At 50.6% G+C, this 16,776-nt stretch overlaps 6 protein-coding genes across 6 annotated transcripts; 4 read left to right on the top strand and 2 right to left on the bottom strand.

Annotated features, from left to right (window-relative positions):
- Position 1: 1 nt before the first annotated feature.
- P152DRAFT_456417 (coiled-coil domain-containing protein 25) lies at positions 2-1,564 on the top strand. Its single transcript, XM_033679005.1, has 6 exons — positions 2-239; positions 325-364; positions 493-620; positions 686-789; positions 844-993; positions 1,060-1,564. Exons 1-6 carry the CDS (start codon positions 167-169, stop codon positions 1,204-1,206), a joined length of 642 nt encoding a protein of 213 aa, XP_033535817.1. The 5' UTR covers positions 2-166; the 3' UTR covers positions 1,207-1,564.
- Positions 1,195-1,873, bottom strand: P152DRAFT_456416 (DUF1763-domain-containing protein). The gene has a single exon (XM_033679004.1). It carries the CDS (start codon positions 1,766-1,768, stop codon positions 1,373-1,375), a length of 396 nt encoding a protein of 131 aa, XP_033535816.1. The 5' UTR covers positions 1,769-1,873; the 3' UTR covers positions 1,195-1,372.
- Positions 1,874-2,352: 479 nt separating this feature from the next.
- Positions 2,353-3,796, top strand: P152DRAFT_471969 (uncharacterized protein; the record flags this gene model as incomplete). Its single annotated transcript, XM_033681118.1, has 4 exons — positions 2,353-2,487; positions 2,539-2,658; positions 2,717-3,702; positions 3,766-3,796. 4 exons carry the CDS (start codon positions 2,353-2,355, stop codon positions 3,794-3,796), a joined length of 1,272 nt encoding a protein of 423 aa, XP_033535815.1.
- Positions 3,797-5,373: 1,577 nt separating this feature from the next.
- On the bottom strand, positions 5,374-12,172 carry P152DRAFT_412756 (uncharacterized protein). Its single transcript, XM_033676989.1, has 2 exons — positions 11,784-12,172; positions 5,374-11,611 (listed from the first exon to the last, which is right to left on the bottom strand). Exons 1-2 carry the CDS (start codon positions 11,905-11,907, stop codon positions 5,826-5,828), a joined length of 5,910 nt encoding a protein of 1,969 aa, XP_033535814.1. The 5' UTR covers positions 11,908-12,172; the 3' UTR covers positions 5,374-5,825.
- A 599-nt stretch (positions 12,173-12,771) lies between these two features.
- Positions 12,772-13,462, top strand: P152DRAFT_456414 (uncharacterized protein; the record flags this gene model as incomplete). The annotated part of the gene is made up of 1 exon (XM_033679003.1): positions 12,772-13,462. Exon 1 carries the CDS (start codon positions 13,119-13,121, stop codon positions 13,458-13,460), a length of 342 nt encoding a protein of 113 aa, XP_033535813.1. The 5' UTR covers positions 12,772-13,118.
- A 959-nt stretch (positions 13,463-14,421) lies between these two features.
- P152DRAFT_480403 (uncharacterized protein) lies at positions 14,422-15,844 on the top strand (the record flags this gene model as incomplete). The annotated part of the gene is made up of 2 exons (XM_033681766.1): positions 14,422-14,540; positions 15,490-15,844. 2 exons carry the CDS (start codon positions 14,422-14,424, stop codon positions 15,842-15,844), a joined length of 474 nt encoding a protein of 157 aa, XP_033535812.1.
- Between the last annotated feature and the right edge of the window lie 932 nt (positions 15,845-16,776).

Here is a 16,776-nt window from a genome sequence, read left to right as displayed (position 1 = left end):
TTACAGTGATTGCCTGCTCTACCATTTTTCCCCTCCTAAGAGAAGACCTCCGAATACATCGTTATATCGCCGCATTCCCTCCAAACGACCGATAATAAAATCATCTTCAACAGACCATCCCCTTCGCCCACTATATTTTCCTACAAATCCCCGCACGGGCGTAACCATGGTCTATTTCTTCACCAGCAATGTGGTGTCGCCCTCCGCCTTCATCTATGTGGGGAAAGACAAATTTGAAAGTACATGCTCACGATCCCTTCGCGGCACGCATCCGCCGATTTATCGAGGAAGAACGGATTAGGCTAACAGATGTTTCTGTATCAGATGAAGAATTGATTAAATTTGGCTGGGAGGAGGATGTGTGGTGAGTGTTGTCGCCGACTTCGAGCCTGTCTGGGTGGGTTTATATGGGTGCTGACTGCGCTGTAGGGTAAGCTCGATAAATTTTCTATGGCGGCACGGAGTATTGGGTTGACTAGAGTACTCGATATAGTTCCACGTCGACAATTTGTCGAGTGCACATGTCTACTTGCGGTTGCCGGACGGGCAGACGTGGAATGAAATTCCGACAGAGTTGTTGGAAGACTGCGCGCAGTTGACGAAGGCGAATTCTATAGAAGGTATGCCACCTGGGAGATCATCCAGATCGAAGTGTTCGTGTAATCTAGTCTAACCTCCTAACCAGGAAACAAAAAGGACAACGTCACCGTCATCTACACTCCATGGTCCAACCTCAAGAAAGACGGCCGTATGGACGCTGGCCAGGTGGGCTTCAAGGACAACAAGAAGGTACCGTTCGAGATCATCGTAACAATTTGTCATAAGGTATCTAACGGCCATCAGGTCAAGAAAATCCACATCCCCCAACGCGAAAACCCCATCGTCAATCGCCTGAACAAGACGAAAGTCGAACGGCATCCAAATCTCCGGGAGGAGAAAGAGGACCGGCAGAAGGACTTGCGGCGGCGGGATCAGGCGGCGCGGCAGGCGAGGGTAAGTTTAAATTCACCGCACTTGAGAGGTCTTCCGATTGCAGGGCCGTGTTGACAAGATCTACAGTCGAAGGAGGAGGTGCGGATCGCGAAGGAGCGGAAGGAGAAGGCGTATCAGAAGGATCACGCGTACGACGATTTGTTTTCGGAGGAGGCGATGGAGCAGTCGAGTAATCAGAATCGAGGGGCGAATGAGGAAGATGACTTCTGGTGAAGAGATTCGTGAGGGAGGGGATTATTTAATGAGTTACATAGATGGCTAAGACGGTTGTTGGGTATCTCGTGGACCCCAAAGCGCCTGATGCTGTCTATCCAATGCAACGCGTGTTGATACATATTTGAGGGGTATATACGACCCTTTCCTTCCAGCCCAGTCCACCTCATTGCAAGCACATCCCCATACTCTCATTCAACATCCTCACCTCCCAATCCAACCCCTCATACACTCTATGCATTCTCACCCCCCTCTCCACCGTCCCCACTACCGGCATCGCCTTCCCCTTCGCCAGCCGCCGCTCCCGATGATACCCCGCATTCAGCAAGTTCACCAACACCCGATACTCCACGCTCGCCGGCTGCCGCCGCGCCGCCACCCGCAGGAACGTCACGGTGTTCGCGATCTTTTGGGGGGAGAAGGCGGAGGGGGGGTTCGTGCGGAAGGCGTGCCGGAGGTGGGTGAGGAGGGCGCGTCGGTGGTGGAGGTGGTATTTGAGGGCGCGGAGGCCGGTGCGATAGAGGGTGCGGTAAGCGTGGATGATTTGGGGGGGAGAAGGCATGGTGATACGGGATTGGGACTACGAGATTGGGATGGAGGGAGATGGGTTAGGAAGTATACGCCTAAGGGAGAGGGCCTGCATGCTTGTCCGCCCAAATTACTATGGTTTTATTAGCATTTGGCGAGTAAAGTTGGAACTTGAAGCTCATACCTGTATCCATACCTCTCACTACTGCTGAATCTCTAGCAGCGTTCACTCGACAGGGATGATGGAGATGTTTGTTGATAGATCTGCACGTGACATGACGCCTATCAAGGCACGTGATTGCTAAAGTCACGTGCATGCCGGTGCATCTGTGTTGGACCAATACTCTTTATCACCACCAACAACTCGCCCTTGAACCGCCTCACTTTCCTCCTGCATCTTCCATCCGCACTTCATCACTTTACAAGTGCCCATAGTGTCGTAGCTTCAGAGGCAACCGTAGTTGCATTAGATTCCTCCTTCTCTTTTAGAGATCTCTCGTCTGCTTGTCCTTGTTTGCTCCAGTTAATGGCATGCTAATCTCCAGGTCCTCCTATTACCTCGGAACCTTTCTGTGATTGGAAGATGGGGTGTTCGCATTCACGGACACTGCGACGAACATGACGAGAGTGAACGATCGCTCTTTAGCCTCGAGGCTACCTCGCCTTGGCGAGCGTCATACGCAAAGGAAGAAAAAGCCGTACAAAATTGTGTTGGAGCATGTAACCCAAGAGAAGAAGAAACTCCAGTCCATTGTCAGCAGATGTTGTTCCGTCCGTTGGTGTTATTATTAACAAGTCTTACAGATCTCATATAATGCAAATGCCCCTCCAGGATATACATTCGTTCCCACGGGCGCCCCCGAGCTCACTGCTCGATGTAAAGAGCTTTGCAGGAAGCGAGGACTCGATGTCCATGTTGTCTCGGTAAGTCGCATCGTCCGAGCTTAAATTGTGTTTTGAACAATATCTGACATCCATGTAGGTAGCACCAAAGAACCGAGCTCACAATAACCCCGAAAAGATCGCCCATCATGTTCATCGAATAGGTCATCACTTTCCCAATGATATCGTTGATCTCGCCTGCGAATGGGAGGGATATACCATCCATCATGGTCAATTCCGGAAGAACAAAGATACAGTTGACACATCAAGACTGGCCAAATCCTTGCAATCGCATAGTTCCAAGGAAACGAGCGAGCAAGTTAGACTCGCCATTCGCGATCTATTCCCCAAAATCCCAAAAAAAGATCTTGATAATATCATCAAACACGCCTTTCGGAACGGAACCTCCCGTGTAGGAAATGCCGCAGAGCTTTCCCTCCCTCGGCGAGTTCAACTCGCGGTGGTCGCACATATCCGACACGAATATACCAATTACGACAAATTGCTGAAGCAAAATACGTATCATGAAGCTCGGTCGAGGGTTGAACCGACGACACTTGATCGACTCATGAAATGGCGTGGCGAGAATGACTCTGGCAAGCGTGAGCTCGAGGAGATGTTCCGCGAAATCATCGTCATCGATGATTCCGAGGATGAAGATGACGGCACCACAAGTGACGACCAAACAGAAGAACGCCATGAGAGCGTTGAGATCACGTCGCGTCCACTGCGGCACCAAGATATCCGATGGGATGAGCCAGATAATGTTGAATGGGTGCCTCATCCTCAATCTCGAAGGCATCGTGGGACTTACCTCATCCGCGTCCCTGGTCGTATGCGGCTACCATATCCTCCTCCACCCACTCTGTCCACCCGCCCTCGAGCATACGAGCCTCCTCCCCGGCTAATTCCTACGAGACCTGAGCGTGTGTACGTCTCTGAAGCAGCGCCTCCACCTCGTGGAGTGTACGCTGCTCCACAATCCGAACGATTCATCTATGAGTCACCGCAGCACCCCACAAGACCAATGCATCCATATGTCGACGACATACCGCGGCAACTTGCGAGGTCTCGCCCCGATGATGCGTACGAGGTATGTCCTCCCGAGATCGCAATAATATAATTAGATGTGCTTACTATTCACGACAGAGATCTCATCGACCAATCCCGCCACCAGTAAGAGCGCTGCAAGTCTCTGAACCTCATCTTGAGCAGCGTCGACAGCCTCCATCACGTTTTTACGTAGAGGACAGCCATATCCAGGATCATGCTTCCAGACGTGCGCCCGAACTAACACATAGAGAACCTATTCCAACTAGTAGCCAGCCCACTCAGCCCACCACCAGACAGAGTCCTCCCCGGCAAGTTCGCGATGAAGATGTCGCGCTACCATCCATTGAGGCGGCCAGTCCGCAGAACGTTCCATTCAGCAGTGATCCAGCAAAGGATCAGTATGCTAGGATAAATCGTCATGAACCCCCTCGTGATCGAGTTGAGCCGTATGACCCACGTCAGGCTATTCCAGAAGCTCGTGGTCCTAGGCAACAGGCTAGCACTGCAGCTCAGGGAAGACCAAATCTGCTGGTGAAACGGAAGTCTTGGCATGACGCTTATACTGATGAGGTTCATGACCCTTCATACAAGCGCGTTCGCCCTGACTACCCTGGCGCACACCAAAGTGCACAACTGGTGGAATCGTCGCGTCGAAGGACACCACCAAAGGTTGTGGACCTCACCTATCCCAGCCTTAATCGGCCAAAGTCGCCACGAGGGCAGGATCGACTACCTGTAGCGCATGATATTTCTCGTCCCATTCCGCATTACGTTGAATCCCCAGGTAGGGGCGCGTTGGCAGTTGAAGCACCTCGACGTCTTGCCTTTCCTCCCGAGTCTTCTATTCTAAGTCACAGTTACCGCAGAAGAGAAAGTCCGCGTGTTGTTGAGCGTAGTGTTTACTCGTCTCATCCTCATCCTCATCATCCGTCTGAAAGACCTGCTTTCGAGTCACAGCCTAGTCATCGTGAGATATATGGGATGGAGCGGAGGAGTCCGCCTGGCTACGTTGAACTTCAATCGCACCCGAATCCAGCCGCAAGGGCGGTAAGGGCGCCTGAAGAGGCAAGAATTCGCACAGTCAACACCACAAATCGCACCCACTTAATGGATTTCCCGCGGGATCGACCTCGCCCTGTGGATGTGCGTCCACGATAGTATGATAGGCACACTGTTTTTCTCTCTTCCTTCTAACCGTTCACAGTCACGAACCTCCAGTTCATCGGCCCCAGCACTACTATGCACAATCATGAAAGTCCGACTTTGATGTCGTTTTGCTGTACTCGTCGGAAGTTAGGATTGGCGATCTTTTCTCCGTCAGCAGCGTGCTGGCTGGACGTTTCATCATCACCATCTCCTTTGCTGTCCATAAAACATTCTCACCTGAGCATGTGCTTCCAGGCTTTGGGTCTCCCGCTGAAGAATTCACGCAGTTGTAAGTGATATTGGCATACCCATTAGAGCCTTCTACTCGGACGCCTCTATGAATCTTTTCCTAGTCTGACGAGGGCTCGCGTCCTCCACTTTCTTTTCTCTTACATCGTGTTCGATGCCTGGGCTGTGCTGACCCTTTTGCACCAGTTGAGTCATCGAAGGCAGTCGTTTGAATCGCATCGGCTACGATATGCATTTGGTATGCCAGGCGGAATTATTGCAGGACATTATTGGACGCAAGGGAGGATACATTGGGATGCAAGTCTTGTGCATATCATGGAGTTTGGAGCGGCTGGATACCTTAGGATGGGTTTGGGGGTTCGGAATTCGAACGAGACATGGGCATTAGCGAATGGATCGGAACGGACGGAGGAGGCTCATTGCTATCTTGTATAGTGCATCTATCACAGGGCACTGTCCCAACATAACGGTTTTATCTCCGCATGACCGTAGCAACGTAGACTATGGTTGTCTAAATTTCACTCGTCGTCTCCTTCACTTCCGATCCGTCTAAACCGTCTTAATGCCGTGAATATATATTAAGTAGCAGTATGCAGCCATAATCTATGCAGTCCCATTGAGCCATGATCATTTCCCAGTGAAGCGCCTCCGATTTCCTATGCTCGAAGACATACCCCGATTACTCCGTGGATCTCCACATTCATCTGATCCGAAACTCGCGCCCGTATTAGCGCCTCTAGACCCCTCAGATACCCTCAAGTTCAATCCCACCCATCATCGTCCCCGCTGCTAGTACTCTTCCTCCTCCCTCCCGCGCCACCCTTATTCTTCGCGCTCCCCGGCCGCCCCCGCTTCTTTTTCGGCGTCATGCCCAGATGCCCCCCCAGACTAATACTGCTCTTCCGCTTCCGGCCCCGCTTCTCCGCGCTGCCGCCGTTCTCGCTCGCGCCGCCCCCCGCGTCGCTCGGCGTCTCGTACCCGGCGGCCATGCGCGCGACCTCGTCGTCGTCCTCGTTGTCGACGATGCGATGCTCGTTGTCGACGCTGAGAAGGTGCACGAGGGACTGGCAGGCTTCGATCTCGGATGCAGGGGTGGCGAGGAGGTGATGGAGGGACGCGATGCGCTCGAGGAACTTGTCGTGGGGGAACGCGGGGTTGCGGATGGGGGTCTTGTTCATGTCTTTGACGCTCGGTTTGGATTGCTTGGAGGCGTGTGGCTTCGCGAGGTTCCAGGCACGGCGGAGGTGGCTGCGGGTTTCCCAGATCGTCAACAGGATGACGGCCGATAAGGAGAGCGTGTTGAGACGGCTTGGGTCGATATCGGGAACTGCTGGAAGGGATTGATGGTTTCCGACATCGCCCACCGCTAATCCATTGGCTTGTGCGTAGTCGAACCCGTTGACTTGCACATCACCATTTTGCATCGCTATATCGGCTTGCGGTCCACTGTTCGTCGGGTTTTGCTGGCTGTTCATGCCCATCTTTAATATCTCCGTCTCGATGCTATGGGCTACTGTCGTTCCGCTAGAGGTAACTAGCTTTTCCATGCAGGAAACCACATGAAGCAGCTCATCGACCCGAGAATAGTCGAAAAGAGCAAGGTTCTCCATGCAGAACCGGACGAAATGTCCATGCCGACTACCTTCCGGATTGCTCTGAAATTTCACCGGCTCAATATCGCATCGCGAGCAGAGATTTTGCAAGAACCGTTTGCGCACTTTGCTGTTTCCGATCTTGAGCACTTCGTAAAGCGGCTTCATCTTCGCAACGGGTGGCTGGCCCGTGGTGCCCTTGGAGTCGCTGAGCACATCCGCTTGGTATGTGAAGGCTTGATTGGTTGCCTTCATATACTCCTTCTCAAACATGCTCTCGTGCTTTTCATGCAAGCTGCGGTGTTCTTGGAAGGCAATCGCAGCAATTTGTTCATGTGGAGAGGTCTCGAGCGCGACAAGGGCCGGACCGCATTCCTTAGGATGCACCAAGCCTTGTCGGTTGATACTTGCAATGATCTGCGTCGCAAGGAAGGCCTGTTCATCCGGCTTGGCCAACGCAAGCTTGAGAATATAGTGGAGGTAATTCTGCGCAAGACAGGTCGAAACGCCATCATTTTCATTGGCCGCGAGTGACTTTTGAAGACGTGCCTGGCCGTGTTTCACACCCTCACCAACCTTGATCTCTGCACCTGTCTCGGATCGCTTCTCTTCGGCGGCAAAAAAGTCGCGTATACAGAGGAGCACGACATACTTCAGCTTCATGTCATCGTTGATAAAGACTAAGTCAAAGGCTCGAGTGACATCCGGCCGGTTGAATTGTTGTGGCCAAGCTTGGCATATCATGCCGATACTCTCGAGGGCTGCTTCACGAAGATCGATCGGCTGTTTTGTCTTCACAAACGGGATGAGGACATCAATGATGATGCCTGATACGGTAGAACCTGGATAGCCCAACTGTTTCTTGAAAACGTTGAGATACTTCTCGAAATCACACGCCTTTCCGAAGTAGCCAGCAATCATGATGTACCGCTTGACTCGGTTGAGTTCCACGGCCTGTGCAGCGTCATTGAAGTTGACCAGTTTCTTGGCACCGATGCCGCGAATCACGGACACAATAAGCCGGATAAGTCTCTCCGTATTTTCAAGGACGCTATCAATAATCCAGAGACATGAAGCGACCTCTTCGAGTTCGCTTTTTCCAAGTTTCGCAACGCTGCTGAGGAGCGCTTGCTGGACGTTCTCTAAAAATCCTTTCTGGAGAGAGGACAGCGACGGCATCGTATATCGGAAGATGCTGATGACCGATCGGTAAATTAATAGATCGTCGGTGTTCGAAAGGTTCTTAATATACGGCTCCAATAGCTTCAATTGATCCGCCGTAAAGAGCGCCGGGCTGGCTTTGGAAAATACTGCCATTGTCTGAAGGATACTGTGCTGCGGCAGACCGCTGAACGCTTGGTCGTTGTCGATAATCGCGTCAAACATCGCTGCAACCATGGTCTTGCAAACCCCGGTGTTGATAGATGCATGCTTCGACTGGGGAGAGAGAGCACTGTGGAGAAGTGACTCGAGGACGCTGAGTACGCCATCCCCGCGTTGTACAGTCCTGACAATCAGCGCTACCTGCTTCTTGAGGCGTAGATTCATGTGCGGGTCCTCGTCTGTTCCCTTGGACTCGACAAATGGTGTGATCCAGATCTCTTCGAAGGTTTGTCTCGCCATATCTGCGATGGATTCTTCGGTATCCCGAATCCGTTGAAGAAGAGTATCCGCGATGGCGGCCTTGACATCTTGACTCTCGTTCCTCAAGTAGATGTCCTTCAGGGTCTTCATTACGCGCTTTCGGACTACAACGGCCGCATCCGCAGATCGAGCTATGATACGATCACAGACCTCGTTCTCGAGCGATGGTTTCAGTGTCAGACACTTTGCTAGTAGTCCTAGCGCGGAATCTCGGACCATTGTCGAAGGATCTCCCATGCACCGAAGGATGTGGTTGATGACATGGTTGCCTTTGTCGAGAATCTTCGGGTCCTTCTCCAGGAGTTGAACCACGCTCTTCAAACTCCGGCTCTTGAGAGATGCTTGATCACTATTCATTGACAGGAGCAGCGTGTGGAATATCCGTTTGAAAGATCTGCAGAACGGTAGATTCAACGCTACGAGTGCGGATGCGATCCTTCCTTGGGTGTCGGACACGGTCTCGAATTCGTATTCCGTTTGGAGCCAACTGTCGTCCGCGATCATGTTCCGGACTTGAAGGAGAAGATCGCGTGGCAATTCTGCATCGGCGTCATCGCCTCTCTTTCGCGCTGTTTCGAACACTACCAAAAGCTGGGCCGCCCATTGGGCCATGGTGAAGCCTCTTGCGCTCTGATTCTGGGGATCATTTCCACTCTCCCTCGTGTGAAGATATTCAATAGCGGTTCGATAGGGGCCGTCGAATTCCAGGCCGTCGAGATCTGCTTGTCGCTCTTCGAGGACGGTATCGGCGATGATCGATAGTCTGACAGAAAGATCGGAATCCCGAGTATCGAGAGACCGGTAATTGTGCTGCACATATAACTGAACATCGGAGATGCCAGAGCCCATCAATCCCATCAGGTCAAGAGCCATGACTTTTGCGTTGGTGGCCATCTTGTCGGTTTCCACAAGACCGACCATCTGCGTCAGGAGGGTCTGCAGAAGCAGTTCGGCTGCAGGCCATTCCGCGTGACCGAGAACGTTCAAGAAATCTTCAACAAAAATGTCCAGGAGATTTCGGAACGGAGTATCTCCAGTCTTGGTAGCGCCTAGAGCTTTCGAGACGAGGAAACCAACCAGGTGTCTCGCACTTTGCTGTGCACTCGAGAACAAAGGAGTACTAATACTCCTAAGCTCCTTCATTGCAGTGGAGATAGTCATGTCACCAACCATATCAAGGTCCATAGCTTGGACAACAGCCTGGGGCTTGGTTTTCGCCAGTGGCTCTTCATCACTTTCGATGTCTTCCTCGTCTTCATCCGAACTTTCTCCACCATTGGCCATTGCAGCCTTTGCCCTCCTTCGGGCGTCTTCACGCAGGGGTGCGCCAGCCATTTGAACCAATCTCATCAGCAGAGCACTGACGAGTTGTATGGGTTTGCCCTCAATGAGGCGATACTGCCGCGCGGACTGCCTCTGCACCGGCAACCGTTCCAGGCTGGTAAGAATGTCGTTGAAAATTCCCTGTCGCATTTCGGAGTACTTGGCGAACACTCGCGCCAAAGTGTCCATGGCGGTACGACGGAGTGTCTCATATTTCTGTGTGCCAAGCGCCGAGTCCCTTTCTGCATGAGCATTTTCCACAAAGATGAGCTTGACGGCAGTGTCCTCGACTGAATTGATAGCCGTTTCCGCGACGTCCACCTTCGCAATAAGATCGCCAAGAAGCCTGAAGACGCGGCCGACTATCGCCATGAGGTTGGACAATGGCTTCTTGTGTGTAGCCAATATACGGAATACGTCGGCTTGAGCTTCCATATTCCTCGTCTCGACTGCTGGCAATAGGCACATCTCAAGCACATGTTTCACCGCGTCAAGAGTCTGGCGGACCAAATGTTCCGAATACAGGACCTTCTCTTCTCTTCCTGCACACATGATACGCAATAGCAATTTTGCTGCTTGCATTCCATGCTCCGCAGTGGCAAGGCTGCCGGCCCAATCTTGAATATCCTGATCGGTCCAGGAGCCACTCACAAGAAGCTTCAGCCTTTCAACCGGCACAATTGATGCTTCGCACATTCTTTGTATTCGCACCAAGCTGTCCGCGGATACCTCTTGGAACCTCTTGGCCGAGATGACCGTTTGTATAGCCTTGTCCAGCTTTGCTTGCGTTTGGGGAAGCAAACGGGGAACAGACGAGCTAGGTGCATCTTGGTCGACCCATGATGCACCAATGATGAAGTAGCGACCAACATCTGATTGATTGACCTGTGATGCGTCTGGATCCCATGCATTTTCTGTCTCTAGCAGGTCTTCCACCAGCTCCAACAACTTGTGTAATTCTGCGTTTGCCTTGTGTCGGACGTCGACGCTCATTGAGACGTAACCTTCACCGCCTGTCATCTCATCGTGTATTCGTTTCTTCGAGATATTAAAGGTGTCTCTAGCAGCAACGCGAGCATCAATTCGTGGATCCGCAACGTAGTCGGCTTGAGAGGAGCTCGGAATGGACGGGGTCATGATCATGTCATTCCCATTCAACTGACGCTTGACAACGGGCTCTTTTGGAGTTTGAGATGGAGGAGCACTGTGCTTTGAAGTAGACTGCTGGGATGGAGGCTGGGGGTTAGATGATGGAGGAACGCTACTCAGAGGGCTCGACGGCGGCGGAATAATGACTTGTGAAGTTGGCTGAGGGGGGGCCTTCATCAGTAAAGATGGATTGATCGTCATCGATGCATTATGGTCGATGGCGGTCGCGTTCTGAGATTGAACTTCCACGTATCCCATACTGGATACTTGGGATTGATTATTCGAGGGTGCCCGTTCCAGATGTGGTGGTGTTACGCGCGGTTTGACCTCCATATGCGCCGATCGAACTGGTGGTGGAAGCGGTGACTTCCTCTCAACCGTAGGCGTCCTGCTTTCCGCCTTGATGGTTTGACGAGTGCCCGGGGATTGCATGGAAACTGGAGTCGTTGATGGCGTTCTCTGCTGTCGCGACTTGGCAGTCGATGCCGGTGCTTTCGAATATGCAAAATCGACATTGGTTCGCTTTAAGACCATCTTCGCGAAGGGTGACAGTTCATCGAGAGCACTTTGGCCTGTTCGCTTCTTAGAAGGCCTCGATGACGATGCCGCTGTTTCCGAAGTGAAACCAGGAGGTTTCGCAAACTTATATTGAGTCAACCCATCTCTCTGTAGCAGATCACCTAGGTGTTTTAAAGTCTGTTCCAGTCTGACTGAAGTTGGTGCCTCTTGTGCCAATCGACCGAGGTTCTCCAGCTCCACTTTGCCAGTCTCGCGCTCCTTCGAAGGTGTAAAAGCTGTCGATGAGATCGGGGGGCTCACGGATGGGGCGCTTATGATCTCTATAATCAGATTACCGGTCAGTAGTTGCTTCAAACCAGTTACTCAGAGGTAACAGTCACTCTTGACCTTATGCAAGAGTTGACATGCAGACACGCGTTAACAGGATATGCTTCCTCGTGAGAAGGCAAATAGCATTGAATTGCGTCCGTATAGTTAAGAACCATATCGTACCTGGATTGAAAGGCAAGATCGAAGTGACTGGAGTGTATGCCAGAGCCTCCTCCAGAGTTGGCGGTCTATATCGGGTATCTGCATTGTGCCCACCGGCCAGTTTGCCAGTCTCTGCTTGATCCATATCCGCGTCGTTTTCGATTGTGCGTGTATTCAGTGCATCATTGTGCGGTGCTCTTCACGCTTGAATTGATCCCAGTGGATTCCGTATTGGCATGCAATGCGCGCCGCAGCGATTGTCGAACAATATGCGAAACTGCCCGGCCCGATGATCGACTTCGCATTTCCTAGATGGATCTTAAACGATGATCCAGTCTCCAGGCATGAGGGAGGGGTATTGAGATTCAAAAGAGAGATGGAGGATCAAACAGATATTCCGAACTTGCCGCGACCTTCTTGACCTGACGTCCATCGCGACTTCCCCAGCTGGACTGGGATCTGAGCAGTGTCAAGCCACATTCGATGTCGATCAGCCACATGACCCCTGCACATGATCTAACCCCCTGCATTGATTTGAGTCGGGCAGCAAGATCTGCTGCCTAATCATGCCTTCAGCTTGTTGCCTTGGCACCACCAAGGAGGCAACCCCAAAACACTAGTTATAGGTAGGAGAATGAACTACTATAGTCCGTCATCGGACGGAACTGAATCCTATAGCTTATATCGAGCCTCGGTCTTTCAAATATCGGTATCTTCAAATGCTACGTCCCCCGGTGATGAACTGGTGATGGTATTCCGACTCGAACAAAGGCGCAGAGCTCTTAGTAGCTAGAGCCCTCCCTAGGAAACGTTCAAGGTCAGCTCGCCACCAAATATTACATCTACAGCGTTTTCTCACTTCAGAACCTACGATATCCGAACAATTGTCAGCAAATGCAGCGATGTATCGTTTGGCCAAGGAGTCGGTATATAATTCATAGTATCGCACGAAGGGCTTTTCAGCTGTTCATTCCATTTCAATTTCAGAGTTCTGTTAGTTATTCCGTTGGGTCAAGCTGTCGTCGTTCGAATCTGAATATGGCGGCAACCGAAAAGGATATGGCGGAGTCATTGCCACCACTTTCAGCGGCGGAGTTCAAAAGATATAACCACTTGGCAGAGATGATGGAGTACTATGTATGGGAAACATGATATTCCGATACCATTTGCTCACCGGTGCCTAGCACAACCATTTCCGACAGTCGTGGACCACTTTGCATGACGCTTGTAAGGCCAACAAGCGGCCTGCGGGCATGTCCATTCGTCAATTTATCCAACTTGGACTCGAATTTTGCACGAAGCTTAGTGTACGATACGTCCCTCAGTTAAGTGTTTGATACCAGCTGACCGTTCTAGATGCATCATAGCATTGAAGAATCCTATGTCTTCCCAAAGTTGGCGAAACGGATGCCTTCATTCAAGCGCCATATGTCGAGGAAGCTAGCAGATGGTTCCACAGATGGTCCTGAGCTACTAAATCAGCATGACCTCATTCATCCGGGTTTGGAGAGAATGGAGGCATATCTGGAGGGCTGCAGGAATGGTGAGCAGGAGCTGAGGTTGAAGGAGTTGAAGGCCATCATGGACGAGTTCGGGAACATCCTATGGACACATATGAAGGAAGAAGTGGATGAACTTACCGCTGAGAATATGCGGAAATATTGGAAAATCGAGGAGATGGATCAACTCCGATTCTAAAGGGCCGTAGGCCAACTAATAAGGTGGCTTTTGATTGATAGTATCGTATCAAATCGCCGATAATTATCCATACCCACTTCGACCTCCTTCAGCTTGCACCACTGACTACCATGCCACAGAATTCCTTTAACTCCTGGTATTTACAAGATCTTCCCAAATCCTGAATGTGCCCTTTACCTAGGAAGGGATGGGGGTTGTATTCCATGTCTCTTTCCATTCATTGATCAACCTACTATTACCAGCGATGAGAGACGACTAAGCGGTGACAGTAAAACAGTTGCGTTCAAATATACTCTTCCATAGGATGACCGATTATCACGCTTTAGTATCATCAGCAAAACCTCGATGGATGTGGGGGCTCTAATAATTGTTGTACTCTGCTTGCTTCAGGCCACCCACAATTATCGTAACTATATGTTTCGCCTGCAAACTACATCGAAAAGAAGCCTGCTCTCATTTGCCATTCGATAAACTATGTTCGCCAGAGTCCCGTTCTTGTCTTGGAGTCCTCCTTTCGTCCAGTTCTTGCTCGGAAGGTTTCACGCTGCGTCCACAATCTCTCGGTGCCAGTACTCCTGCCAATTTCTTTCTCTGTCTTCAAATTGCCTAGGCCTTCAAAGTTTGAGGAGCGACTAGAATGGACAATCTTTCCTTAATACTTTGTTTCAGTAATCTCTTCAAGTCCTGTCAATCGGCAACATGGCCATATTTGCCTACAACTTAACATTCCCGATATCGAGAGCCACGGCGGTGAGAGCAAGTCTGAACATACCGCGTCTGAGAAGAGCATTGTGGCATTACATAGCTCCGAGTATGCTCAAGTCAGGCCAGTTGAAACCACCGAGGAATTCGACTCCGCTACTATCGCCTTGCCTGAAAAGCTAGATTTTCCGGTCATCGCCGCCACGGAGAGTCCAAGTCTCAATATAAGTGACAGGACGAGGATTGAAGAGTTTTTCTCATGAACGCCGCGTTCCAACTCGATTCAAAAGCTTTCTCCATCGGTCTGGACTATGTCGTCGCGGCGAAAGATGGAGCGGGGATTGCCGCGAAGGTCGCCAAGAAAGGGATGCTTCAAAAGTTTGGAGCGACGGTTAAGAGGTTCTTCACCAGGTCTCCTTAGGGGTCAAGGAAATTCGAGGAGAATGGAGGATACTGAGCTGCAAGCCCGGGAGACTCCTGCAATGGGTTGGGGAATCGCTGTGCATGTGAGGAATCGATGTCTATATGCGCCAGAGTATCAGGGACAGGGATCCACGGAAGAAAATAGAGGATATTGAGCTACAGGTCCGGGGGACTTCTGCAGTGGGCTGAGGAACCGCTGTGCATGTGAGGAGCTGGTGTACTACTAGTTTATGAGAGGAAAGGTAGAGGATGCCCCAGAGTGTGTTCATACCTCATGTGATGAATTGATTGCTTACTTACCATATCGTTAGCGCCCGTTTGTATTTTCTTTTTTCCTTGGCTCTAGAGTAGTTAAGTTCGTATAGTTATCGAAAGCTTTTCTTTCTACATTACGGTCGTAGGCTCTAAATTATGACAACGTAACATTTACCGTTTATATATTTTTTATATTAACGAGCAGATTTTCGGATACTACAGTACTATCCAATCGTTGTCACACTGAAGACACTGAATGCATCACCAAGGTGTAAAATTGGACTTGAGAAGAATGCATCGCAAATTATACAATTTGGGGTTCCTTGCAGCCTATAATTAACTGGCAGAAAGGCCAGGAAAATCGCTAGCCCCCAGGATGAGAATCTCTTTAATAATGTGCCGCCACATTATCGAGTGGGGATAGAGTTTGATTTCGATGTGACGAACACCATCTACTTCGGTGGCATTGAAGCTACCGTTTCTCTATCCAATGAAGGTCCAAACACGATCGCCGTGGAGAATGAGGATAGCAACCAAGATGGGGGCATGCTGTCTCATCCTTAAAGGGGTGAGAACGAAATAAACCTAAACGCGGGAATGTTGGGCCAGAGAGGTGGCGCCACGACCACAACCAACAACAACAAACCAGAAAGCCATATCAGCCTCTGGCTCCTGAAATCCACACAATTCCATTTCGCAAATACTTCTACGGCACCTTTGCCGGGCAGATCGACGAGGATTATTGGGCCGTGGTGCATTCCATGGATAAGCTCCAGGACAAGGCCATATTCAAGCGCATCGAACGGAGCAAGATCGCCTGTATCGCAACGATCTGGGGCACCCTCCCGAATTTATACGCGGAGGATGAACTCCAAGCGATCGAGATGCCGTATGAGCTGAAAGTCAACCCGAAGAAATCATACCGGAAATTCTCAGCGACCCGTAATAACGAGTGTCCGAGCGCGAGAGAGCTCATGCTATGTCATACTACACGCTGTGGATGAGGTTTCCCGAAACAATACTACCTGATCCTACTGATCTCAGTCCAACTCCTCTTCGAACCTCGTCATTATTTCGAGCCCCTTCTCCCTCTACTGCGTCTCTCGAATCTAGTAAGTTCCAGAGGGTAGTCTCCGACACCGAAGATAATCCAAAGAGGAATAAAGATGATCGGGCACTCTATGTTCTCACGTTCCCCGAGTTCAACCATTGCTCTTCATGCGAGCTCTTTTCAACTGTCGAGATGCTAGCTCATTCTCGAATTCGGATTGAGTTCTGTTTCGACGTGACATCCTGCACGCCATGGAGCACTCATACAAGGTTGGTTATCATCTCAACGCTCCAATAGAGAACTATCTAATCCAGGCTAATTCGAATCCATTCTGTATAAGTTTTGGTAGAGCCAAGGTGGTGTTGATGCTGGTGTAAAGCTCACATTACCGGCATTAGTGACTGATTATCGTTGTTAAAAATGTTCGAAGGTGGCTCCTGCCAGTTCAGTGTAGTGATAGATGACTAACACAGGTTTTTCCGTGTTCCTGATGTAAATACTAAAACACTTCAAAATGCAACTTAACTTCCTTTGCTCTTCTCCATATTCCATGCCGCCTGGCAGTCATTTCGTAACATCGGTCCATTCGTCCCGCCACCAGCGGACAGACTGGCTTGACTGGCCATGTCCAACCACTGAGTCTCATCAGTGTTACTGGCACCAGATTCCAGTTCCAGTACGGGGAACGAATCTGGCGGTCCAAGCGTGCAATTGGTGGCACCCATCTTTGGAATCACTGCAGTACGACTCTGGTATTACACTGCCTCCAGACCGTTGTGCTGCACACATCTTTTCATCGACTGCTCTGCCTGGCGTAGGCCTTCGGGGAAGGGATTGGAAGAGATATGGGACACTAGCATATTTCACTTTGGACGAGGTGACATG

This window comes from Eremomyces bilateralis (genome assembly GCF_010015585.1).
Source record: "Eremomyces bilateralis CBS 781.70 unplaced genomic scaffold P152scaffold_5, whole genome shotgun sequence".
In the NCBI taxonomy this organism is placed as follows: domain Eukaryota; kingdom Fungi; phylum Ascomycota; class Dothideomycetes; order Eremomycetales; family Eremomycetaceae; genus Eremomyces; species Eremomyces bilateralis.
The sequence above is the reverse complement of the archived record's forward strand: the minus strand, read 5'-3'. Positions and strand labels throughout refer to the sequence as shown.

Coding starts and splice junctions, on each gene's coding strand:
- P152DRAFT_456417 (XM_033679005.1), top strand. CDS start 167: ATGGTCTATTTCTTCACCAGCAATGTGGTGTCGCCCTCCGCCTTCATC. Junction 240..324: donor GGGGAAAGACAAATTTGAAA/GTACATGCTCAC, acceptor TTTCTGTATCAG/ATGAAGAATTGATTAAATTT. Junction 790..843: donor GCTTCAAGGACAACAAGAAG/GTACCGTTCGAG, acceptor AACGGCCATCAG/GTCAAGAAAATCCACATCCC.
- P152DRAFT_456416 (XM_033679004.1), bottom strand. CDS start 1,768: ATGCCTTCTCCCCCCCAAATCATCCACGCTTACCGCACCCTCTATCGC.
- P152DRAFT_412756 (XM_033676989.1), bottom strand. CDS start 11,907: ATGGATCAAGCAGAGACTGGCAAACTGGCCGGTGGGCACAATGCAGAT. Junction 11,612..11,783: donor GATCTTGCCTTTCAATCCAG/GTACGATATGGT, acceptor ATCTGATTATAG/AGATCATAAGCGCCCCATCC.